This window comes from Talpa occidentalis, unplaced genomic scaffold (assembly GCF_014898055.3).
Source record: "Talpa occidentalis isolate TD23 unplaced genomic scaffold, MPIMG_talOcc4v2.1 talOcc4.2, whole genome shotgun sequence".
In the NCBI taxonomy this organism is placed as follows: domain Eukaryota; kingdom Metazoa; phylum Chordata; class Mammalia; order Eulipotyphla; family Talpidae; genus Talpa; species Talpa occidentalis.
Window position 1 is genome coordinate 60,682,108 of NW_023602073.1, and position 26,132 is coordinate 60,708,239.

Here is a 26,132-nt window from a genome sequence, read left to right on the forward strand (position 1 = left end):
CTGATTTTTTTAATTTTGTGTTTTTGTCAAAAACATCCTTTAAAAGATTCAGTTTTACATAGTTCTAAATAGATAGGACTGGGTCTCCCTGGTGGCATACGGGTTAAGTCTCAGCACTATCATGCTATCAACACTGGGGCTTGAGTTCAATTCCTGGCCAGGGAGCTAACCCACTGTAGGGCAAGTGAAAATTATCAGGCTTTTCTGGCCTTCTGCCATTAGCATTAATGATGGATCCCTGTGGTCCTATATGCGTGCCTGATGGCAGGACACCTGGAGTAGGCTGTGAGCATGCATAGGTGGGCATACTTGGGTTGAGAGACTGGGCTTATAAGGGTGGCGTCAGGGGGTTGCCAGCAGAGCAACAGAACGAGAGCTACAGAACGAGAGCAGGACCAGCAGAGTAGCAGAGACCACGAGAGAACTTAGGAGAGCCCAGGAAGAGCGAAGATTCGCAGTAGGCCTCCTGGCCCCCTGCCTTGTAAAAAGTTCAGTAAAAGCCTGAAGAAGCCACCAAGGGCTCCAGAATTCTCCTTAACCTGACTGCCTGGATCATAGAGATCCTGCTCTGTGCCTTCCTGCCACTACACCCACATATGGTGTAGCAGACCTCTCCTGTCTTGCCCACTGCTCCCCTTTGCAGGGTATCCAGTGTATTTGGTAGATCTGCCTATTCTGCTCCCCATTCTGTCTGTTGAATCCTTTCTCCCCCCATCTCTGGCCAATACCCCAGTTCTTCTATGAATAAATAAATCTTAAAAAAGGACGAAAAAATCAGGGGAATAAATTCTGTAAACATTCACCAAAATTTATTAAAAATCTAACAATGTAATTCAAATTATATAAAGACCTTGGCACCATAATGTACCAAATATGTAACAGCTGCAACTTCATTCAAAAGAACAGAACTGAATAAGTGAACTAAGTACCTAATCTATGGCCAATATTGACTTAGATTGTTACTGGCAGCAGAAATTTCCATGATGAATAGTTCTGCTATGACAATATATAATAAAATACCTTTCATGAATATATCACAGTATCAGATAAACTTTTTATAAGAAAAAATATGAAGAAACAAAAAGCTGAAACAGCTACTATAAATAAAAATAGTGTCTTCCTTGTAACTATTTGAAGAGGTCAAAAGGTGAATTGAGAGGTTTGAGGCTGCGAATATGAAAGGAATTTGACCATTGTATTTATTTCTCATTTTATACCACTTCTACTTGTAGTGACAGGAATGGCCACAGGGCAGGATCTCTATGAACCAAGCAGACGGGGTAAGGAGGAGTCCTGCAGCCCTCGGTAGCTTTTCAGGCTTTTATTGGGATTTACCAGGTACACAACAGGCAGGGGTGCTGGGGGGCCGGGAGGCTGGCAGGCCTCCCAGCCCCCAGCAAGTCTTCACTCTGTCTGGGCTCTCAGGCATTCTCTGGTGGTCTCTGTTCTCCTGTGATTCTGCTTCTTCCTGGCATCCCCATGATGATGCCCTTATAAGCTCAGTCTCTCAGCCCAGGTGTCCCCACTTACGCATGCCCACACCCCACTCCAGGTGCTCGCCATTGGACGTGCTTTCAGGACCGCAGGGATCCATCATCAGTCCTAATGGCGGGAGGGCAGAAAAGCCTGATACTTTTTTACCTTACACTACTCTTTACAAAAATGGTTATAATCATGCTCATAAAAATGTAATCCAGGCATCCAAAAGCTCTTTGTAATCTTTTAGAACAATCTTTAAAAAAAAAAGTATCATACAAAGGTCTGTGCTCTAAGCAGCCCACCACTGCGCACTGTGCAATAAAACTTACCTTTAACACAAAGACTATGTATTTGGGAGTTATGAATCACTGGATTTAACAAACATCCTTTTCTATAGTTGCTTTTTGCGTCATTTTTGTTTTGGAGATCCTCTACTTTATCAGGATGCTCAGTAGCTGGAGCAGATCCTTCTTTCACTAATCAGCTGGGTCAGGCGAGTCTTCATCATCATTACCTCCAGTACATCTCCTCCTTCTCCATCAAGACCTTCTTTCTCACTGAAGCCACAACACTGTATCTTCCAGATAATTTACTATCCATACTTTGCTGAGACTCCAGTTCATCCTTGGTTTGTTTCCTTTTTTCTGTCTTCTTCTCCACTTCAGAAGTGAGATGTTGATTTGTGATTTTGTAGGGTAAATGACGATTGCTCAGACTTCTTTGCTGTTGGCTTCTATGGCTATCACCTGCAGCCTTGAATGCAAGAGGTGTTTGCATACTTGATGGTGGATACCTGGAGTATAGTGTGGGCGAGTGTAAGAGGGCACACCTGAGCTGAGATACTGAGGATATAAGGGCAGTGTCACAGAGGAAGCTGTGCGGTGGAGAGTGTTAGAGAGACCAGGAGAGGACATCAGAGAGAGCCCAAAGAGTAAAGATTCAGTGGGGCCTAGGAGGCCTGCCAACCCCCTGGTCCCCCAGCCCCCTTGCCTGCCCTGCGCCTGGTTGCAGCACTACAAATGGCGTAGAAAGATGATTAAAAGCCTGAAAAAGCCATGGAGGGCTCCAGGATTTTCCTCTACCTGTGAATCCATAGAGAACCTGCCCCTTGCCTTGCTGGCCCTGTGGGTCCCCAATAACAAGACAACCACCAATATGTTTTTTCTTTCCTCTGCCCATAAGTTTTTTTAAGAACTTTCGTCTTTCTTTCTTACCTAAGTCGGCTGCCTGCCAATTGTTAGATCCAATATCGTCGTCTGGAGAGGCTGACTACTTCACCTCTTGCTAATGGGGCTCCCTGCAGCACTCAGCTTTGTGGGGACCAGGGCTGGAAGTCTTGAACCGGCTAGCAATTCTCCCTTGTCCTGGCACAAGCAGACTGCGATCTGTCTCAGGCCAGAGCAGCACCGCTTTAACAGGCAGACCTGATGGAGTTTTCTTTTTTTTTTTTTAAAAAAAAAAAAAAGATTTATTTATACAAGAACCATGGTACAGTCAGAAGCACAGGAGGGTGAGAGAATTCACCAGAGCCAGAGTGGGGAACAGAACAGGCAGACCGACGAAATACACTGCTGAGGGGAGCAGCGGGCGTGGCAGGAGAGGTCTGTGCGCCATGTGGGACCCTTGCCTGTGGCTGGGGATCGAACCGGCACTGCAGTGGCTGTGGGTAGCTTCACAGCCCAGTGCTCAAATGCTGTGCCACCAGGGGAGGCCCCTGATGGGACTTTCATTGAACTGAATAAGCTGCTTCTAGATTTCTGTTTTTGGAGCCCCTGATAGGCAAGACATATTTTAAGAATAAATAAGTAGGAGACCCTTTAGATTTAATATAAACCTAAGGTAAGACAGTGTGGTAATGACAGTGATATAGATCAAGAAATGGAAACTGTGGTAGGCAGCCTTATGATGGCCCCTATTGTCTCTATCTCTTGGTATTCTCCCTCTCCTCTTATTCCCTTCCCTGAGAAAGATCTTTAGTGACTCGCTTCTAAGGAACAGAATATCACAAAAGTGAGGTCTGTCATTTCTAAGATTAGACAAGATTATGTTAACAACTGATTCTTGTCTCTCACTTCCTTTTTCTCCAATCTCTCACCCAAAAAGGTAATCAAGCTGCCATGTTATGAGCAACACCATGCAGAGACTCATGTGGAATGGAACCGGGGCTCTCCGCAACAGCCAGGGAGGAACTGACCTGTCCAGACCCATAGGCGTAAGCTTGGAAGTGGGTCCTTTTCTAGCAGAGCTTTGAGATGACTGTTGATCCCTTAATTTTGACTTTGTGAGAAATGTTGAGTCAGAATGGTCAACCCAACTGGATGATTCCTAGACTCCTACCCCCCAGAAAGCATGAGATAATGATCCAGATTAGGAGACAGCTGCAGGGAGGTAGGGAAGTGCAGGCCTGGGGGACATGATGGCTCCCAAGTCCAGAGTGCAGCCACAGGTGAAAACCAGTGAATAGCAACTTCAAAGAAACATAAGTTCGAAACTGCCCCCTGACAAACCCCTTGCCCCCCCAAAAGAGAACAAACTAACAAAAAACTCAAACCCTCCCTAAGATCACCCTCCCTAATTCCAGTAACAGTAACTCAGTTGAGTCCCTCCTGGTAACAGGAGGTTTGCCTTGCTGCTTTTGCTTCAAATAAAGATTTGCTGTGCTTTGCTTCAAATAAACTTGCTGTGCACACGCCACTGTCCTTTTTCCTGCTTTCAACACTGCCACTGGCTCCTTGTCCCTGCTGCTGTCTGGGGATGCCAACAACTTGCAGTGAGGTGACAGATTGTCACTTGTCACAGATTGTCACAGATTGTCACGCCTATGGGTCTGGACAGGTCAGTTCCTCACTGGCTGTTGTGGAGAGCCCTGGTTCCATTCCACATGAGTCTCTGCATGGTGTTGCTCATAACATGGCAGTTTGATTACCCTTTTGGGTGATGTGTGTTTTCAGCTAAGTTTTGGGTTGTGTATCACTGCATGGGTGTGGAACAACTGAAATTCTTACCTTTGCCGATGAAAACCTACATTATTATAAACACTTTGGAAAATAATTCGATAATATCTAGTGAAGTTAAAGGTATTCAATAGCACATCCTAGTATTCACTGCTCTTTGTAAATCTTAGAGGATTATTGTACCTATACTCTATAACGAACACATTTTCAATAGCAAAAAGAATGGATAAAACCTAAATGTCCAACATCAAAACAGAATGTTATTCGGGGACTCCCCGGTGGCTCAGCGGTTGAGCTCTGGGTTGCAAAGCTGCCCGCGGCCTCTGCGGCGCCAGTTCGATCCCCGGCTGCTCCCCAGCCACCGGAGGAGGGTCCCACATGGCGCGCAGACCTCTCCTGCCGCCCGCTGCTCCCCTCAGCAGTGTACTTCGGTCCCTCTGCCTGCTCTGCTCCCCGCTCTGGCTCTGGTGAATTCTCTCACCCTCCCGCGCTTCTGACTGTACCCAGTGCATGTGTAAACAAAACAAAAACAAACAAACAAATAAATAAATAAAACATGCTTCTATAAAAAAAAAAATAAAAAAAAAACCAGAATGTTATTTTCATGTAGTGGAACACTACAGATCAGTGAAAATGAATGACTCAGTGGTACATGTCCCATATGGATAAATCTCACACTTGAAATTAAAGTTGCAGAAGAATCCATGTAGCACAATACTATTTTTGCACTTTTAAACTGTGCAACAATATAACATATTGCTTATGACAAAATACACATCTAGTAATACCATCAGGAAGTGCATGGGAATAAACAAGTCCAAATCCAGGAGCATGATTTCCTCTAAGGGGCAGTGGGAGAAGCAATAGGGGAGGGATGTACTGGGGATTTGCCTGATATTATTAACAATTGCTTCATATTATTATTACCAATTATTTTATAACTAAAGCTGTTATATAACTAAAGTTGGGTAAATAGTCACTTTTTTTCTTTATTAATGTATCCCAATATAATTTATTTTATTAGTTGTCTCCTTTCCTCTTGTCAGATGTTTTATATGTTTGCACTGGCAGTTTTTCTTCTTTTCTTTTTAGCCAAATAGAACGAAAACAAAATAGGATATGAATTAGTGCTGTTGCAATCAAAATCCTATAATCCTGAAAGCAAAACTCAAGAGAATGAACTGTGGATAGCTATTCGATATTTACATATATTCTATTGACTTGAATGGCTGGCTACTTAAAAATTGTCATCTGATAATATGATCGTGTGGTATGTTAGGGCAGTTATTACATATTACAGATAGTGATAATCTGTGTACTTTAATTGCATATTCCTTACAATAGCCACACATTTCCAGTTGGTTGTCTTGACATTTTTATTCCTGTCAATAGTATCATCTTTCTTTCAGTTGATGAGGCTTGAAACCAGACATCATGCAGATATAGATTTTTGAATAGGGAAGGAACTGACAGATCAGCTCATCTTCCACATTCTATTTTATAAATGAGGTTTTCCAGTACTGGAGCAGTTTCACCATCTGAGTGTCAGAACTAATTAGTTGAGTTATTGGGTAATACAGTCCCAGGACTAAAACTCAGGTCTCCTGATTACCAGTTCAATATGTTTTTCCTTTACGGCATACACTAATATTAATAGTACTAATAACAACTAGCATTGATTAAGTCATTACTTCTGTGCTATAGTGTTTATATATATGTTCTCTGGATGTGTTTTCAAAATACATTTAATTTTCAGTGTCTTGGGCAGTCTAAAGACTTAATGTTTTATATATGCTACATGTTGTTTTCTTTCTATGAAGCCTCAAGAGAACTCTATGGAAGGTATGCTTTTCCCATATCTCAGGCATCCTCAGGAGTGCCATCATTTGGCTGTATTCCATGAAACTGCTTTTCTGTCAGGGTTAATGAATGAAACTATTGCCTTTGTTGGGGAAAGCAATCAAAAGAATTGCTGCCTGTGAGCAGTGCCAGAGCCACTGGAGGCTCCTTGTCCCCTCTCTTATCCTTGGAATGTTTGTTCCACTTGCCATCCTGCTTCCAAAGGCTCCCCAAGGACATGCCCTTGAGATAAAATGTGTTGTTAACGCTATCTGGATGGTGCCCATGATTAAACCAGTAAACATAAACTTTAATTAAAATCTGCTGAAGAATCTGTGAGGCACAATACTATTTTTTGCACTTTTAAACTGTGCAACAATATAATCTATTGCATAAGACAAAATACATACATGCACATAAACTTTTAAACTACATAAATTTTTAAGATCTGGTGGCCATGTGCAGAAAACTACACCCATTTTGTGGCCACTCAAGACCAAGCCTCAAAGCTAAGTTCCTTTTGTTATTAAAACTGCCTTTGACCAATGCAGAGTGGCTGCCTACTTCTTTTTTTTTTTAAAGATCGATTTATTTATGCATACAAGAACTAGGGTACAGGACAGAGGTGTAGGGGGTGAGAGGATTCACCAGAAACAGAGTGGGGAATAGAACAGGGCAGATTGACTGAAATACACTGCTGAGGGGAGCAATGAGAGAGACTGGAGAGGTCTGCTGCGCCTTGTGGGTCACCTCCCTGGCTGGGGATTGAACTTGTGCTGCAGTGGCTGCGGATAGCTTCATAGGTTGGGTCTTAAGCCCTTGTGCCACCAGGGAGGCCCTTCTTTTACCTTCTGTTTGGGTTCAGATTATACCTGGGATGATCCTCAGGTCACAACCCAATATGTGCATATGGTTCTACAAACCTAACTCTGCAATGAACATCCTTAGAACAAAAACTCTGTTCATATGTAGTAGTATTTCTTTAGAATGTATTTTCAACAGAGAGCTATTTATTGGTTAAGGCATATGAATATATTTAAAGCTCTTTGAACAATGTAAAATTCTGTCATTTGTTTCTTATTTCATATAGATTTGCTTCTTACTACACATAGATATACTGCTGACTAGCAAGATGTTAAGGGTTAAATGTACCACAACTCTGTAAGTCTCAAAAATAGACAATGAGACAAAAAATGGGTGAGAGAGACAGACAGAGATAGAGAGAGGAGAGGAAAACAGAGAGGAGAGAGAGAGAAACAGAGAGCCAGAGAGAGCCAGAGAGAGCGAGAGAGAGTGACAAAGAGAGAGAGCGATCCTTGTTCACAGTGGAGTGAATTGCAGGGATTACGCAATAGGAATCTAGTTTTGCTCCCAAGTTCCCCTGGGCAACACTGTGGGCCCAGATGCAGGCAGTGGTTGCAGGTCTGCGAAGGAATCCAGGTCCAGGGGCTCAACATCTTTTGTAGCAAGCAATAAAAAATTGAATCCCCCTTCCCTGGGAAACAAGTAGTTGCTCCTCAGTCACACAGTCACCTCCTTAATTGCCTACATACTAGTTAAGACAGAAGCTTATGGTCAGAGGACAGTTAGGTCTGTAATATGTGCAGGGCCTCTGCGGGTCCCACAGTTTCGTACAGTATAAAAGCTGCATGGTATTTCTTAATACAGATGGACTGGTTTATCTAACTTTGAGTTTTATATTCATTGTTTCCACCCCCCCCCAGTTGGCAGGCATATCTTTCAGTCCTCGTTTTAAATTGATCTGCTGTACTTTCAAAGGTCCACTTTAATACTCAATTAAAACAGACACCAATCATATAATGTCAGGGAGTTATAGTGATGAGAAAATATATTATTGAGCAAATGAATATAATAAAGATTGCAGCAGAACTTCCAGCCCAGGTGCAATGAACATTCCAATGCAGGCATAATTAATAAGTTTGCTTACTTACAGCTCCTCCCCTTGCAAGACTCATGACCAGGGCTTCAGCACTCTTATCTACAAGATGGGGCAGCTGGACAAGCTGTTCTCTTTCTCCAAGGCCATGCCCTAATGCCTGCATCTTTCCCCACACCCCTTGCCTTGCCCCACTTGTCTGGGGACTTTGCCGGAAATGGTTTTGCCTGCTGAAAAATGATTGCTATCAATGTAACAGATATGGACAGTTGTGTAGAAAAGGAACCCTTGGTGTTTAAACTGGTGCTCAGACATTACCCGGCTACCCAGGTTTGGGACTTCATGCATGAGTAATAAAGCTTCTTCTGACCTCACCATTCCTGAATTACCACTTCTTCTTCCTATGCCTGGGTAAAAGGCTAGAATTTATTTCTACAACAATAGGAAAAGCAGAAATGTACAGGAAAGGGAAGGTAGGTGGATTTTGAAAAGAAGTCAGTTTCCTTCAGACTATATATCATATTATATTTTTTCCTAAGCAAACAACAAACATTTGATGTTCTCAGCTGAGACACAAATAGCTTCAGATTGTAAATGCCATAGAAAACATTATTTTACATAATTACTCATTTCATGCCAATCCCCTCCAACTATGCCTTGGAATCCTCTGAAACCTGAAACCCCAAATCCCTCCCTTTACAAGGGGCATCTTTAGATAGCTGCCCTCCAGTGGCCTGGGGGCCCCTAGACAATATTTCACTGCTTGGCCTTGGCAGAGTGTGACTAAATTGGCAAATACGTGGGGCCTGGGCTGGGAGACGTCATGTCGGTGCCCACCCGCTCCCCACAAGTGCTCCCCAGCTCCCCCCACCCCAGCTCGCCTACATCACTTGGATGTGGGCATCCCGCGGGAGCAGCGTGCTGCGCGGCCCGCGCGGTGCGCTCCAGAGCGAGCTGCTCTCGGACTCCCAACGGCCAGGCCTCGGCGGCGGCGGAGACCCGGAGCAGCTCCCCGGGGGCAGCCCGGCCTCAGCGGGCAGACTGGGGTGAGCCCAGCGCAGTGGCGGTGACTGCGCGGCCGGGACGCGCTGGGGGCGGACTCGCTGGCTCCGGCCTTGAGAGCCCTCCTCTGGCAAGGATCCGGGGTGGCTGAGTAGGGCGGCGCCTGCATTTTTCTTCTGGGAGGTCAGAGTCTGTGCAAATATTTCAGCCCTGTACCTCCCAGCTCTCCTCCTAACAAGCCAAGTTAACATCCTGCTACACAAATCAGCGAAGTCACTGACCCTGGTGATTCCCAATCCGGTCATTGGACAGCTAGGTGACTTCATACTCTTACTCCCCGCTTTTGGAAACAGACACCGTACCTATCTCTTCAGGCATATTTTCTGCTTCTCTGCCTTTTTCCTCTACACGAAAGTCTCATCACTCAATTTATCATCTTCCCAAACAAGCTATGCCCTTTCCTGCTTTCTCGCTCTGCACTGTCACTACCTTCAGCCTAGAGTGCGCCCCAATCCCAACCTCCAGGTCAGCTCTTCTTCAGACCCAACTCAAATGTCAACTTCTCCATCAAGTTTTTTCTCTCCAGAAGTTTCTCTTCCTGCCGATGTCTCAGTCCTTTGTTAATTTACTTTTTCTTTTTTTTAATATTTTATTTTATATAATTTTTACATCATTTTTCATTTTTGCGCAATGTATGCATTTTCATTTTGGTTATATTCCCCATACAATTGCACCGCCCCTTAATTAGACCCTAATCCTTCCTCTCCCTACCTCGCCCCCCCCTGTGTCTCTGGTTTATAGTTGCTTGTTGATTTTGATTTTTACTTTGTCTTAATTAGTCTTTTTCCTGGTCCCTTATTTAGGTTTTCTAAATTCCTGCTATGAGTGCGACCATCTGGTATTTTTCTTTTTCTTTCTGACTTATTTCACTGAGCATGATCCTTTCTAGCTCCATCCATGTTGCTGCAAACTGCATGTGTTTATCTTTTTTGATTGCTGAGGGGAATATTCCATGGTGTATATGTACCACGTCTTCTTGATCCAATCATTTATTTTTGGGCATTTGGGTTGTTTCCATAGTTTAGCTATTGTAAATATACTTTTTCTTTTTTGGCATTGAAAATCCTATGTATATTTAAGCCAGCCTCCCCAACTCATACCTTTTCCTTTGGAGGAACTTCTTAATTTTATATATAACCACAGTGGCCAAGCATACTGAAGTTTTGAATAATTGTGAACGAACTATATCTTGAAGGCATAGGGGCACAGAATTGGGCAAGAGGAAAAATTGTGGGTGCAGTGACTGTGCCTTACCCCACTATTCCTGTGGCTGAGGAGGCCAAGGGCTTACTGCTCCTGAGATGGCAGAGGATGCCTTCATGGATGGTTTAATGAATGTCCAAAGTTGAGCTTAAAGAGAAGGGGTGGTGAGATTTAAAATGATCACATGCTGCAGCAGGTTATCAATGAAAAAGTGGAAAGAAGGGAGAAAGGAGACGAAGGGGAGTTTATCCTGTGTTAACTCTGCTCTTCCAGCAAAGTGTAAATACTTGGAATAAGGACCTGTCTCTTATTATAGAAGTAGTCTTGCTAAATCTTAAAATCCATAGGGGATTTTAGGTTCTAAATTTTACATTCTAGGATATGTATTTATGTAGATACAGGAGAAACTATCAATATATATTGTTTGTTATGATACATGACACACACACATATAATACAAATAAAATATACCTGATCATATATTTTTTAAAAAACATACAGAAAATTACAATATTGAAAATATAATTTTTTAAAGAGTTTCTATTTTTTAAAGATTTTTATTTATATAAGTACTGGGGTACAGGCCAGAGGTGTGGGGGGTGAGAGGATTCACTAGAGACAGAGTGGGGAGCAGAACAGGCAGGTGGACCAAAATACTCTGCTGAGGAGAGCAGCGGGCGAGACAGGAAAGGTCTGCTGCATCATGTGGGTATCTCCCTGGCAGGCCGGGAATCAAACCCGCACTGCAGAGGCTGCAGACAGCTTCACAGCACTGTGTTCAACCCACTGTGCCACCAGGGAGGCCCCAAAACCATAATTTTTCCTCTACTTCCTCCAGTCATTCCCACTCAAGATTTCCCTTCCCTCGGTAGTTTTTAATAAACTATTACTAATTGTAATTTTATACAATCTCATACATGAAAATCATACATTATTTGTAACTGCATAAGGGAATATGTAAGGAAAGAAAGAAAAAATGCTGCTACTAAATCTTTTTAAAGTGTGCATTTTAGAATAGATGCAATATCATATATGAATATATACACTTATAAAATGTACACACTTGATATTGTTATGCAATATATTGTTATCTTGATTTTTCCTTCCCATATAATTATATGTCTGGAAAGTCTTCCTATAATATATAACTCTACATTAGTCTTTTTATCTCTAAATTCTGCCTAAAATTTTTATTGAACAGGGTACTACAGTAAAATGAATGGGTACTTTATCAAGGATCATTTTGGTGTTATTCAGGGAGTGTGTTTTCTTGCTCGTTTTTGCAATTACAAACATGTTGCAGTGAACAACATCATGTGTGTATAATTATAATGTATATTGTATACATTAGTGTATATATAATATGTTCAATAAATGCAATAAGAGTTTTCCATTTCAGTTCTATAATCAACTACATAATCAAGTTTTGGTAAGCTGTTATTTTAATATTTTGGGTTCATTATATGCCAAATACAGTTTGACATTTGAAATGCATATAGAAAACACAACTTCTCTAAGCAAAAATCTCCCCAAATAGCAGTGGTTATTTATAGAGTCTAAGTTATGCATTTTATTTTTAACATCTTAAATCATAATAAATTGCTTAGAATTTGTTTCTCCATCATAATGATTGATACCTGATTATCAGTTTTCCATGTTCACAAACTGCTTAAACCATAAGGATCCTTTTAAAAAATTTTTTTCTTTTCCTTTATTATTTTTAAAAGTTCTATAAGTTAATAAAATAAAGACTTTTTTCTGGTCACTGTGGGTTCTCACCCGCACACATAATTGCAAGAGACCTTGGGCTCCAGGAACAACCACCATGGGGTTTATTTTACAAACAGGGGAAACAAAGAGCTTACTGTGTCCACAAGTGCCTGGTTATCTCACCCAGCTGGCATCAGTGATGGTCGCCACCGGTCACCAGGAGTGCTGCACAGCCCTGGCCAGTAGGGATGGTCACTACTGGTCCCTCAGACGTGGTGCCAGAGACACCCAATGTTAACGACTCTTTGTGAGTGGTTGGGTTACACCAACAACAGCTCTTTGAGACACAGGCCCAGGGCCTTTGGTGCTCCTTTCAGGCGATGTCAGAGACAGGACCAAGGCCCAGTCTCTGCAAAGGTCTTTGGCTTCTCTTCCCTCCTCGGAGGTTGGCTGCTGGACACTTCTTTCTTCCTTCTTCAGAGGCCAGAAATGAATGGAGTCTTTCCCTTTCTTCTTCCTTTGGAGACTGGAATTGTCTTCTTTTCTTCGGGATCTGGTGTCTTCTCTCCTGTTCATCTCTTCTCCAGCTCCCTCAGACCCTGGCTAACATCCTCTTTCAGGGTGTCCCACCCATTAGTCTGATTGGACCTTTTAAAAATTGATTTACTGTGGCTGATTGGGCCATTAATCACCAATCAGCTCATAGCTCATACCTGATTGGTCCATTTCATGATCCAGGAAGTACATTGTTATATAAAAGGTCTCTGAGGAGCAACTGCCATAACTGACAAAATGGCAGTTACTGGGTTCTAAGGAGAACTGCCACACTGATTTGTGGTGGAGCAGCAGGGTAAAAGAATGCCACAACTCCTGCTGGCTCCCACCGTTGAGGTGGCTGGATTCCAGAAACAATTCCAGAACACTCCCATAACCCAAAAAAGAAATCCAGGCATATTAGCAGTTAGTGCCATTACTCCGTGGCAACAACTACTTACTTTCTGACTCTGCATTTATTATTTCTGGACTTTTCTATACATAGACTCATGCAATATGTGGCCTTTGTGTCTGTCCATTTTCACTTAGTGATGTTTTCAAGGCTCTTTCATGTTGTAGCATGTGACAGTCCTTCATTCTTTCTTATGACTAAATCATAATCCACTACATGGATATGCCATATCTTCACTACATGGATATGCCCATTCATCACCTATGTGAGCTTTTGACTTGTTTCCACTCTTTGATATTGTGAACAATACTGCTGTAAATATTTGCATCTGCATTTTTGTGTGCACATGTGTTCTTAACTCTCTTGGATATAATTGCTAGTAGAATTCCACCTAGGAGTGTAATTACTGGGTCATTGGGTAATTTTATGTTTATCTTTTTGAGGAACTGCCAAAATATTTCCCACAGAAACTGTACTACTCAACATTTCACAAGATTTAATTTCCCTATATCCTTGCCAATATTTTTTTGTTGTCTTAAAAGAAATTATGGCCAAAAAAAGTATTATAGCTATCCTAGTAGATGTAAAGTGTTACTCATTGCAGTTTTGATTTGCATTTACCTAATGGCTGATAATGTTGAGTATCTTCCCATGTGCTTGTTTACCATTTATATAACTTCTTTTGGATATGTCTATTCTGATTCTTTGTCCATTTTTAAATCATCCATTTTAGATTTGGCAATTCATCATGTAATTATTGAGTTGTAAGAGTTCTTTATATATTCTGGATACTAGATCCTTTTTAGATATATGATTTGCAAGCATTTTCTCCTACCTTGTATGTTATCTTTTCACTTTCTTGATAGTGTCTTTCTTTGATGTATAACGGTTTTTAATTTTGATGAGGTTCAATTATTTTTCTTTGAATTCTTGGGTTTTGGTGTCATAGCTAGGAAACCATTACTTATTTCATGATTCAGGCAATTCTTCTGAACCCATGGTCACACAGATTTTCATTTATGTTTCTTGCAAATGTTTTGTAGAAATTGCTCTTACATTTAGGTCATTGACAAATCATGAGTTAATTTTTGCATGTGGTGTGAGATCCAAATTCATTCTTTTACACATATACCCATACATTTTCCAGTTGTCTCAGTGCCATTTGTTGAAAAGGCTATTATTTCTCAATTGAACTGTCTTGGCACACTTGTGAAAAATCAATTGGCCATAAATATGAGCTTATTTCTAGTCTCATAAATTTATTTTACTGGCCTATATGTCTGTCTGCCTTCCTTCCTTCCTTATTTCCTTCCTTCCTTTCTCCCTTCCTCTCTTCTTTCCTTCCTTTTCTCTCCTTTCTCTCTCTCTCTCTCTCTCTCTCTCTCACATTGGCTTACAACACTATACATGATTTAGGCAAATGAGATCACAACTCCACAGATGTATGTTTTCACACCACACCCACCACCAATGTACCCATAATCCTTCACCCTTAATCATTGGACCCCCTCCCCTCTTTGTCCCTGCCCCCTCCTTTCCTTCCTATCTAGTAGTCTGAGTTCTTCAGTCATATTTCTAGGGTTTGTTTTGTCTGATCCCTTTACCCACCTCTCTCTATTCGACATATGAGTGAAAACATCCAGCATTTGTCTTTCTCCTTCTGACTTATTTCACTTAGCATAGTCTCTCCAGCTCCATATATATTGTCACAAGTGGCAAGAGTTCATGTTTGTTTTAATAGCTGGGCTGTATCTCCTTAATCCATTGCCCTATTGATGGGCTTTTAGGTTGTTTCGGTAACAACCTAAAGCAGTGCTGCAATAAATATAGGAGTGCATTCTGTCTCTTTATTCTTATGCCAATAACACATTGCCTTGATTACTGTAGTCTAAAAGGCTTTGAAATTTGTAAGTGTGAGCTCTGCAGTTGGTCATTTATTTAAAAAAATGAAATCCTTCATCTGAGCAAAATATAAATGTTGAAAGACTCAAGTAAATTAGGCTTAGTATATTAAAAATGCTAAAATTTACATGTTTAACATATAAGTTAAATATTAAATATATTGAACATTACATAGAATAGTCATCTCTCTCATGTTCTCTCTCTCTCTCATCTACATCAAGCACAATATATATCACACCAAACAGAAACTGTCATACATTTGTTGAAAATATCATTTCCCCAATCTTCTCTAAAATACTCATATATATGATAGCTCCTCCTTGGAGATTTCCCTCCTGTACTTTCTCTTGTGATTCTACAGATTCTACAGTTTTGGGTAGTCATAATGAAACCACCAGCATTTATTGGTATGTTACCTCCTTCATTAGACTGAGCCCCTTGCCAATGCCTAGAGGTGAGAAAACTGCTTGTTTTAGAAACTACTAGAGTTTCTGTGACTACAGGCAGCACAAAGTGCAAAGGCAGCAAAAGAAAACTGGGATTTTATCAGAAAGCCCAGGACTCAGAGTTTGTACTTGGCGCCCAGAGTAGGATTTTAAGTAGAGCAGTAATGTGTATGATATGAAGTTTAGAAAGATAGTTCTTGACTGTAATTGGGTGTAAGACCTGTAACTTCTCTGGATCTTAGTTTCATTATCACTAAGAAGGGTGAGTTGACCTTGATGATTTCTAAGCTTTTTTTCTGGTTTTGAAATTATGTGCCATGAATGTCAACTATCTGGAATCCTCAGGAAATAAATTGTATTGGATAATAACATTTTCTGAAAATTAATCTGTGCTACCACTTAAAAGATGGTAGCTATTTTTAGATAGAAAACTCATTAAGATTTATTGCATACTTTCCTGATTTCTTAAAATATCATGATTCAATTTTAACTTTTCCTTCATAGTTTAAATAATAGCGACTTAATTAACCATGTAGCTCTATAAAAAGCATTAGTGCCTACAGAGAAGCTCTCCAGTCCTACTGAGTTCCATCAGTACAAGTGTTTTACCACTATATTGAAATTAAAGTAGATTTTGCTTTCTCTTTAGAAACCAAACACCCATGCCTATCAATATCCTTTGAGCGGAGGCACACAGATTCTCTTATTAAGTAAAGTGAATTATTTTTGCAAAATTCAAAGGCACAAATGACAGGCAGTTGATAAGACTTCACTAATAGGTGTCATCATTCTTATTCTTGAGTTATTATAGATTGCCCAACCAACTCCTCTAGGCCAATTTCAAGTGTAAAAATGTAATCCACATGCAACCCCTGGGTATTGTATATCTTTGTTGTGTCAAATAGTAACTCAGAGACTTTTAATTAGTTATTTTCCAAGCAAATTTACTGAGGTATGAAGAAGACAGATAATAGATTGGGCCAGGGAACAAAGGGAAAAAAAAACAGGATTAATAAAAAAGAAAGAAGAAAAGGGTAAAGAAAAAGACTGCAGACTGCACAATCATTCTTGTCTCCACATCTTGGTGGTGGGTGGGTACAGGTGAGCTGACAGTTTAAACAAAGTCCAGCTCAGGTCAATGTAGGATATCAAAGAGAACAATTTCAGGTGTTTATGGATTCTTTGGAAAAGTTGGAGAGTGCAGCTGTGGGGTGCAGTTTGTCTAATGGGGATTGACTGGTGTCTTTCCATAAGAAGCACATTATTACTTGGGTCAGGTCTGCAGTGATGTCTTCAGAATTTCTCACTAGACAGCCTCTTTCTGCTTTGGAATGTATTCTTTTTGTTCTTTAAGTATTAACTGTTATTCTGGTTTCTGGATCTTAACCATAAATCAAAAACTTGTTTACTTTGATGGAAACTTCATTATTGTTCTACAATTTTTTTTTCTGTAACTGGTGTTTGCTCTTGTTTTGCTGGTGTCCCTAATTTTCATAATTGTTGTCCATGATAACTTCCACATTCCTTTTTATTTATTTATTTATTTTATTTTATTTTATTTTTTTTAATTTTCTTCAAGGACTTTTTTTTTTAAGATTTATTTATTTATTTATTAGATTTATTTTTATTTATTTATACAAGCAGTGGGTACAGTCAGAAGCATGGGAGGGTGAGAGAATTCACCAGAGCCAGAGCGGGGAGCAGAGCAGGCAGAAGGACCGAAGCACACTGCTGAGGGGAGCAGCGGGCGGCAGGAGAGGTCTGCGCGCCATGTGGGACCCTCTTCCGGTGGCCGGGGAGCAGCCGGGGATCGAACTGGCGCTGCAGAGGCTGCGGGCAGCTTCGCAACCCAGCGCTCAACCGCTGCGCCACCGGGGAGGCCCCACATTCCTTTTTAATTAGAGTTTTTCTGACTGGGTAAATCAGATTTATACTTCTTATAATACCATTGCTTCTGTAAGTAGTCAGTCACATTCTAGCTTGAATTTTATGTCTGAATTGGGGATATTCATTTTGGTTGTTAAGAGATTGTTTTGTGCTTTTTTGGGGTTCTGAGTTATGCTAAGATGAGATGGCTGAGATGATTAGCAAATGATATCACTCAATTTTTGGAAGCAAGGAATATTTCAATCCATATAATTTTTGCTTGGTCACTTGGCCAAGTCAATATTTTGGCCATGATCATCAGTTGGTCCTCTCATTCAACAGCTCTCAATCCCTTTTTGGGCTCTTTTTATTTCGAGGACAGGACTGCGTGTCAGTGGTTATTATGACAAGAAAGGGTTGTGTGTAAAACAAAATCCCTTAGGGTCATATTATAATCAGAAGGAGGACTGATTATTTGAAAAACCCTTGGGGGTCCTCCTTAAAAAATATCTCTCTAGATAAAATGGTATCTGACAAACTTCACGTGACTTTATAACAACAAGAAATGTGTGTGGAGAAGCTCTGTATGTGAGGAGGAAAAACGATAATAAAGTGAATCGGAAAGGTTAAAAAAAAAAATCCATCTAGACTGTAAACGTAGCTCCTTTAGATAAATAGTGAGGGAGAAATGGATGCTTTTCCTACTTGTCTAGCTATAACGAAAGGAGTACATTAACACATAATACTCAATTTACTGTACAGTTTTAAAAGAAAACATTATATAATTCTAGGTTTTGAAGTTTAACTTGCTCTGCCAAAGGAAAGCATGGATATGAGCGAAAATCAAGATGATCCACCCCCTCCAAACGAAGCAGCTTCTTCCGAAGAGACAGCCCCTACACTTTCAGAGGATAGTGCACCACCCCCTCCAGGAGATGTGGCCCCGCCCCCTCAGGAAGAGGAGGCCCCCCCTCTGGGAGGAGACGCCCCAGTGTCTTCAGAAGAAGCCCCTCCTCCTCCAGAAGAAGGGGTTCCTCCTTCCGGAGAGGAGATCTTGTCCCCTCTGGGAGGCCAAGCCTCTGAGCAAGGCATCTCTCCGAGTAAAAGTGCTCTTTCTGCAAGTGAATTACTGAATCTCTTTTCTTCTGACGATGAGGAATTGGACCCTCAAAGAGTTCGACCTAGGCTTGCACCTCGATTGGTTGAATCAAGGCTTTCTGATATGGTTTCTCCGTCTTCCCGTAAATCGTCCAGATACCGCCGAAGCATGAGTGGCATTCCAAATCTACAGGAAACCTTGAAAGAGAAACAGGTTATGCATATAATAAGATTCTTCCTATGCATCACTTTAATTTCAAATGAAACGTGTTGGTGGGTTTTTTCATAATCACAATGTGTACGTATGGTTTTCATTCTTTAGGCAAGATTTAGAGACGCAAGGGAAAACCGAAGAACGAAAATTGACCCTTCCTTCAAATACATATTTGAAATTTTATCAGAAAAGGTGGGACTGGACATGGGAACTGTTGAAGAACTAATTTTGGATTGTCCATCGGTAAGTTTCATTTTTAAATTGCTTTTTGAGACATGATTGATTTAAGAAACTGGAGTCATCATAATGAAAAACAATATTTACAAAGAGAAGGTTGGAATTATACTGACTAGAGAAGAAACTTAGAGTAATGTAGCAGTTGATATTTTTAGTTCTGTCTACTCTGGGGAGGAAGGAAAGAGAAGTTAACAGAGTTGGCTTAAAATTCTAACTCAAAATGGCTTAGAAGGTAGAGGGTTAGTCAAATGCCAGTAGAGAGATTTTTCAAAATACAGGTTATAGGAACTACATCTGCAAATCATTGGGGTAGGAAAACACAATGCATAAATGTGAGCTAGGAAACAGTGACTACTATGTAAGTATAGTAGAATCTGAGGCAATTACCACACATTTCAGCATGCTAGGGAAATGCATCGGTTATGCTTATTTTCCTGGCATAATTATTAATGGTCCCTCCTTCACTCCTGAAAGTGTCCAAATTTTGGATGGGTGAATTTATCTGGTAATCTTCACTATAATAATGTATGATAAGCTGTGCCATTCATAGAAGTACTCAAAAACAGTATGGTATGGCCTCTCTGGTGGCCTAGGGCTTAAGTCTCAGCACTATCACACTATTGAACTGTCACACCAGTTCGATCCCCTGCTAGGGAGCTGACCCACATGGCGCAGTAGACCTCTCCTGTCTTGCCTGCTGCTCCCCTTAGCAGTGTATTTCAGTAGATCCTCCTGTTCTGTTGCCCACTCTGTCTCTGGTGAATCCTTTCACCCCCGTACCTCTGGCCTACTTCCCAGTTCTTCTACAAGAAAAAATTAACAACAACAAGAAAAAGCAAAAGTGTGCTAGCTTCCTTTCTGTTAGCGTTGGTCCTCAATTTTTGTGGTAGCTTCCTTTCTGTTAGCTTTGGTCCTCAATTTTCCATTAAATTGCTATTAGCTGCTTCAATTTTTTTTTTTTAAATCAAATCTAGGGGTAGACTAGGCTGGCACCCCAGTAAGAGCAGTGAACAGGTGTATCCTGCTGGTGAGTGCATTGTCCCACTGGATGCACTGGTGACAGTGTTGGATGATGATGGTATGGTGATGTGATCATCTCTGGGGTCCATCGCCCCTGCTTTTATAGGAGCCAGGGAACTTAGGCAAAAATCTTCAGCTTTTGCTGTAGGAAACAAGATTCTGTGGAATGGTTCCTAAAAGAGCCTTTTTCTTGCACCATGCTTGGTGCAGTGTTGCCAGGTTCTGGAAAGTTGTCTGACTTTCACTTCTTCCATGAAATTTTAGAATTGGTAGTGCCTGATGGGGATTGCTCTTTTTTTTTTTTTTTTTTCTTTCCTCAGGCCTTTAAGTGATATGGGAATGTGATTGGTGTGGAGAAGTCAGTAGCTATGAGCTATTTTAACTGGAAAGGATAGAAAAATGCAGAGATATGCACATCAAACATGACATACAAGCAACTGGAGTAGTGTATGGTTTATTGTTACCAAAGTTGTTTTATGGGAGTGTACATGTGTTGTTAGGCTGTTTTCATGGTGTGTGAGCTACGTGTTTAAATAGTTCCCCGTGTTGAAGAGCTCTGTACCTGGTTTAAAGATCTATTGCCATTGTGAAATTCTTTTTTTTTTTTAAATTAATTAATTTATTTATACAAGCACTGGGTACAGTCAGAAGCACGGGAGGGTGAGAGAATTCACCAGAGACAGAGCGGGGAGCAGAACAGGCAGACTGACGAAGTACACTGCTGAGGGGACCAGCAGGCGAGGTAGGAGAAGTCTGCCGCGCCAAGTGGGACCCTCACCGGCAGCCGGGGATCGAACCGGTGCTGAAGAGGCTGCGGGCAGCCTTGCAGCCCAACCCTCAACCAATGCGCCACCAGGGGAGGCATGCCACCAGGGAAGGCCCGCCATTGTGAAATTCTTAAGAATTTTTTCACAATCGTGTTTATTGAGATAAACTTGGTTTACATAATTGTATTTTGTTTAAGGGGTTATAGATTCAGACCTCTCCAAATGTGTATTTTCACACCATCCCCACAATCAAAACCCCTGTTATCCTCTACCATGCTACATTGGGACCCCTCCCTCACCTGCTTCCACCTGGTACTCCCATTCTGGATGCCTCAGTTTTGCAGTCAGATGTCAAGAATTTATTATTGATTTGATTTTGTCTCACCTTTGTTTTGTTTCTCCACATTCCACATTTAAGTGAAACTACCTGGTATTTCTCTTTCCTGATTTGTTTTTCTTAGCATTTCTACAGTTCCATCCATGCTGTTGCAAATGGAAAGAGCTCATCTTTTATTTATACCATTGTGTATACATTCTGAATTTTTGTGTTTCACTTCTCTGTCCTTGAGCACATAGATTGTTTCCATAACTTGACTATTACAAATAGGGATGCAAGGAAAATAGGAGTGAGTGCATATATTTCTTCAAATCAGTGTTTTTGTATTCTTTAGGTAGATACCTAGGAGAGGAATTACTGGATCATGTGTTACATCTATTTTGAATATTTTGAGAAATCTCTGTTCTGTTTTCCAAATGGGCTAGGCCAGTCTATACAATGAAAACTATAAGAAATTGTTAAAGAAATAGAAGACACAGAAAGTGTAAATGGATTAGAAGAATCAATGAATAAAGATTTCCTTTTCTCCACATCCTTGCCAACACTTAGGGTTTCTGATCTGTTTGATATAGGCCATTCTCACAAGGGTGAGGTGGTAACTCATTAAGGTTTTGATATGTATTTCCCTGATGATAAAGGATGCCAAGCACTTCATCATGTGCCTATTGGCCATCTGTATGTCTTCTCTGAAGAAGTGTCTATCTCTTCTGCCCATTTTTGGATAATATTGTCTTGTTCTTGCTGAGTTGCATGAGTTCTTTATTTATCTTGGATATCTGTCCTTTGTCAGATGTATGAGGTACAAATATTTTCCCCCATGCAGTTGGGTGTCATTTTGTTTTATTGATAGTTTCTTTCACTGTGAAAAGCTTTTACCTTGATGCAATCCCATTTGTTTGTGTTTACTTTTGTTCCTTTTGCTCTTAAAGATGAATCCACAAAGACATCACTGAAGTCAGTGTCCTGGTGTGTCTTACCTAGGCTTTCTCCAATGTAGTTTATGGTTTCAGGTGTTCCATTCCAGTCTTTAATCCTTCTTGGGTTAATTCTTGCATAAGGTGTGAAATGGTGATCTAGTTTCATCTTCTCTGCAGGTGGCTGTACAGTTTTCTCAACACCATTTGCTGAGGAGATTGTCTTCTCTGTTGTATTCTCTGGGTCCTTTGTCACAGATTAGCTGTGCGTAGATGTGTGGATTTATTTCTGGATGCTCAATGCTATTCTGTGGGTTAGGGCTTCTGTTTTTATTACAGTATCGTGATGTTTTGTAGTGTAGCTTTGTAGTACAGCTTGAAGTTGGAGAGTGTGATAACACCACGCTTCCTCTTTTCTGTCAGAACTGTTTTGGCTATTTGGGATCTGTTGTGGTTCCATGTGAATATCAACGTGTTTTGTTCTATTTCTTTGAGCCTTGTTTGAAGGCACCATTGGAGCCTTGATTGGGATTGCATTGAATCTATAGATTACTTTGGGTGGTGTGGCCACTCTCACAACATTAATTATTCTAAGCCATGTGCAGGGAATATCCTTCCACTTTCATGTGTCTTCTGTTTCTTTAACAGTTTCTTAATAGTTTTCATTGTATAGTCATTTACCGCCTTTGTTAAGTTTATGACTATATTTCATTCCTTCTGTTGTAATTGTGAATGTGGTTGTCTTCTCAATTCCTTTCTTTTCTAACTCATTGTTTACATATAGAAATGCAACTGATTTATGCAAGTTGATTTTGTACCCTCCCACTTGACTGTGTTATCATTTCATTTAGCTTTTTAGTGGCATCTTTAAAGAGTCTCTATGCACACAGTGATCATTTTCCTTCTTTTCAGATTTGGATTCCTTTTATATCTTTCTTTTGCCTACTTGTTCTAGTTAGTACTGCTAATACTATTGATACATTGATTGGTAGTGTGAAAGTGGATATCCCTGGCTTGTGTCTGGTCTCAGAGGAAAAGCTTTCAATCTTTTATCACTGACTATGAAACTGCTGTGTGTTTTTCATATATATGGCCTTTACTGCGTTGAGGAATGTTCTATTTATCCCCAGTTTCTTGAGGGCTTTTAATCATAAATGAATCCTAGCAAATGCTTTCTATGCATCTATTAGCATATGATTTTTATCTTCCTTTTGTCAATGTGGTGAATTACATCAATTGATTTTTGGATGTTGAACCATCCCCGTATGCCTGGAATAAATCCACTTGGTCATGATGTATGATCCCTTTGATGGATAATTGAATTTGGTTTGCTAAGATTTTGCTAGGGTTTTTTGCATCTATGTTCACCAAGGAAATGGGTCAATACTTCTCACTGTCTCTGTCTCTGTCTCTGTCTGTCTGCCTGTCTCTCTCTTCTGATGGATGTCTTTGTCATGTTTTGTTATCAGAGTGACAGTGGCCTCACAAAATGTGTTTGGAAGCTTTTCCTTTTTTTTGTTTTTTTTTTTTTTTTTTTGAGAAGGATAGGTATTAGTTTATCTTTGAAGATTTGGTAGAACTCATTTGTGAATCTCACTGGGTGTGGGCTTTTGTTTTTTTGGGAGACTTTTGATTATTTCTTTCATTTCTTTCTTTTTTTTTTTTTTTTAAAGATTTATTTATTTATTTATACAAGCACTGGGTACAGTCAGAAGCGCGGGAGGGTGAGAGAATTCACCAGAGCCAGAGCGGGGAGCAGAACAGGCAGAAGGACCAAAGTACACTGCTGAGGGGAGCAGCGTGCAAGGCAGGAGAGGTCTACGCGCCATGTGGGACCCTCGCCGGTGGCCGGGGATTGAACCGGCGCTGCAGAGGCTGCGGGCAGCTTCACAGCCCAGCGCTCAACCGCTGTGCCACCAGGGGAGGCCCTATTTCTTTCATTTTTTGTTTGTATTTGTCTGTTTAGGTTATGTTTGGAGGATTGAGATTTTTTAAGAATTTCTCCATTTCATGTAGGTTATTCAATTTTCTGGCTTATTGATGGTCATAGTAATCTCAGGATCCTCTGTAGTTCTCAATGTCTTGTTATGTTTTTTCCTCTTTCACTTGTCATATTTATTAAATTTTTCTCTTTTTTTTGTAATGAGTCTAGCTACAGGTTTGTCTGTTTTGTTGATATTTTCTAAGAATCAGTTTTTGATATTGTCAGTAATTTGTAGTGTATTTTAAATTCCTATTTTGTTTATTTCTGCTATAATTATTAATTTCATTTTTTCCTACTATTTTTTGGCTTTGTTCTTCTTTTACTAGTATCTTGAGATGAGAGGTAAATTTATTTATTTGATTTATTTTTTTCTTGATGTGGGACTATACTGATATATTTATTCTGCTTACTACTGCTTTTACTGTGTTCCATAGGTTATGATAGATTGTGCTTTCATTTTCATTTGTCTCCAGGTACTTTTTAATTTCTTCTTTAATTTCCTCATTTATCCAATGGTTGTTTAGTAGGTTGCTGTTCAGTCTCCATATGTTAAAGATTTCTCCTGCTTTCTTGTAGTTGATTTCTACCTTGATACTTTGTGATTAGAGCATATATTCAATATGATATCAATCTTCATGAACTTACTGACATTTGTTTTGTGACCTATCATGTGGTTTATTCTGGGGAATATATTGTGTGCACTGAGAAGAATGTGTATTCAGCTTTTTTTAGGTACAGGATCCTATAAATTACTAATAAGCCCAAGTGTCTTAATTCCTCATTTAAGGCTATTGTTTTCTTGTTGCTTTTCTGCCAGGTAGATTTGTCCATTAGTGAAAGTGAGGTGTTGAATTCTCCTACCACTATTGTATTGCTGCCAGTATCTGCTTTCAGATTTAATAATAATTGCCTTATGTATTTTGATGATCCTTTGCTTGGTATGCAGATACAATAAGAATGTATTTTGTGGTGCTGGACAAAAATAGCTGTTTTGAGAGCTTTTGTATCTTGAACGTTATTATTATGTTATAATGGAATGGTAGAAAATTAAGGGCTAGAATTTTCCATATCTTTGGCTCCATTTCGTTTCCTAGGGTGGTGATTATTAAATTTCTTCTCTTGACCAGAAACATCAGTATCACCTTAACTTTTCAGAAATTCAAACTCTCAGGTATAGCATTATATTTTTTAAAAAGATCTCTTAGATGCTTCTTTGATGCACACTTAAATTTAAGTAGTAGACAGAGGCTTTGCCAGTCTTGGGATCTTTCCTTCACTTGGAGTATGTGAGAACTAACCCACTGTCCAGGAGAGACTTATATGGAATTAGTGGGAATCGGTGAAAGTGGTATGATAATTTGGTAGTTTGAGTGATGGTGAGGATTTTTGTTTATGTGACCTATTAAATTTTATATTTATGAAGATATTACACTGACTTATAAGTAATGAGACCTTCATGCTCACAAATATGGAACATTTTCATAATCATTTGCTGTTATATTAGTTAATTTGTCTGCAGTGTTTGTCAGATCACAACTTGATAACCACTTACATAATTGTTACATAATTGTTCAAACAAAATAGTTTAATAAGACAGGATTCCTGTTTCCCAAGTCAACTATTTACAAGTTTCTTTAATAATTATTTATATTTATCTCTTGTTGAGCTCACTGACTTACTCTTCTAAGATTCTGTGAGGTCAGGTAAGTTGCTTCACATGTATATATGTAAATGGTTAGTGTAGTTTTGGAACTATATTTCACTGTATACTCCATTTTGAAGTTAAATTAGTTTAGATTCTAAATCTGGCTCTCATGTACCCACCTTTGTGTACCTTGAATAAACTCTTTGAGCCTCATTTTCTTTATCTACAAAAATGATTAAGGTAATGTAAAATGAGCCAGCACAAGACAAGGCTGGTTCATTTTATTGTAGTTTCCTCATTTTATTGATCATCATTTTCTATTTTATTTTACAGTTGGATGCATTTACTCGTTTTTTTATGAAAGATGGTTGTAAGACATTGAAAATTTTGTATCAGGAGGGAGAGGTACCTGGTTATGGTAAGGATGACTTATGAAGGTTATGCTAGCAAATAGTGAATGTTAAAGTGCAGTATATCTTTTCTCTCATACATAGATAGTCCTATATTTATAAAGAAATTTCACAGAAGCTTATGGCATTACCATAATGATTTAGGGAGGAAATATGTCTTTTTGGCAATGTGTATCTCTCCTGGGGATACACATTTTCACTA

General features: G+C 40.0%; 1 protein-coding gene and 1 pseudogene across 4 annotated transcripts in view; one reads left to right on the top strand and one right to left on the bottom strand.

The window, feature by feature from the left end:
- Nucleotides 1–1,837: 1,837 nt before the first annotated feature.
- On the bottom strand, nucleotides 1,838–8,335 carry LOC119251415 (small acidic protein-like; annotated as a pseudogene).
- Nucleotides 8,336–9,145: 810 nt separating this feature from the next.
- DNAH8 (dynein axonemal heavy chain 8) overlaps nucleotides 9,146–26,132 on the top strand; it is a 323,660-nt gene continuing 306,673 nt past the window's right edge. For 2 of the 4 annotated variants that reach the window (XM_037519635.2, XM_037519639.2), the window contains exons 1-4: nucleotides 9,146–9,215; nucleotides 18,096–18,616; nucleotides 18,725–18,859; nucleotides 25,854–25,938. In XM_037519635.2, the coding sequence (XP_037375532.1) occupies nucleotides 18,131–18,616; nucleotides 18,725–18,859; nucleotides 25,854–25,938 (706 nt within the window). In that variant the 5' untranslated portion in view covers nucleotides 9,146–9,215; nucleotides 18,096–18,130. The other 2 variants (XM_037519637.2, XM_037519638.2) reach the window with 2 other exon arrangements.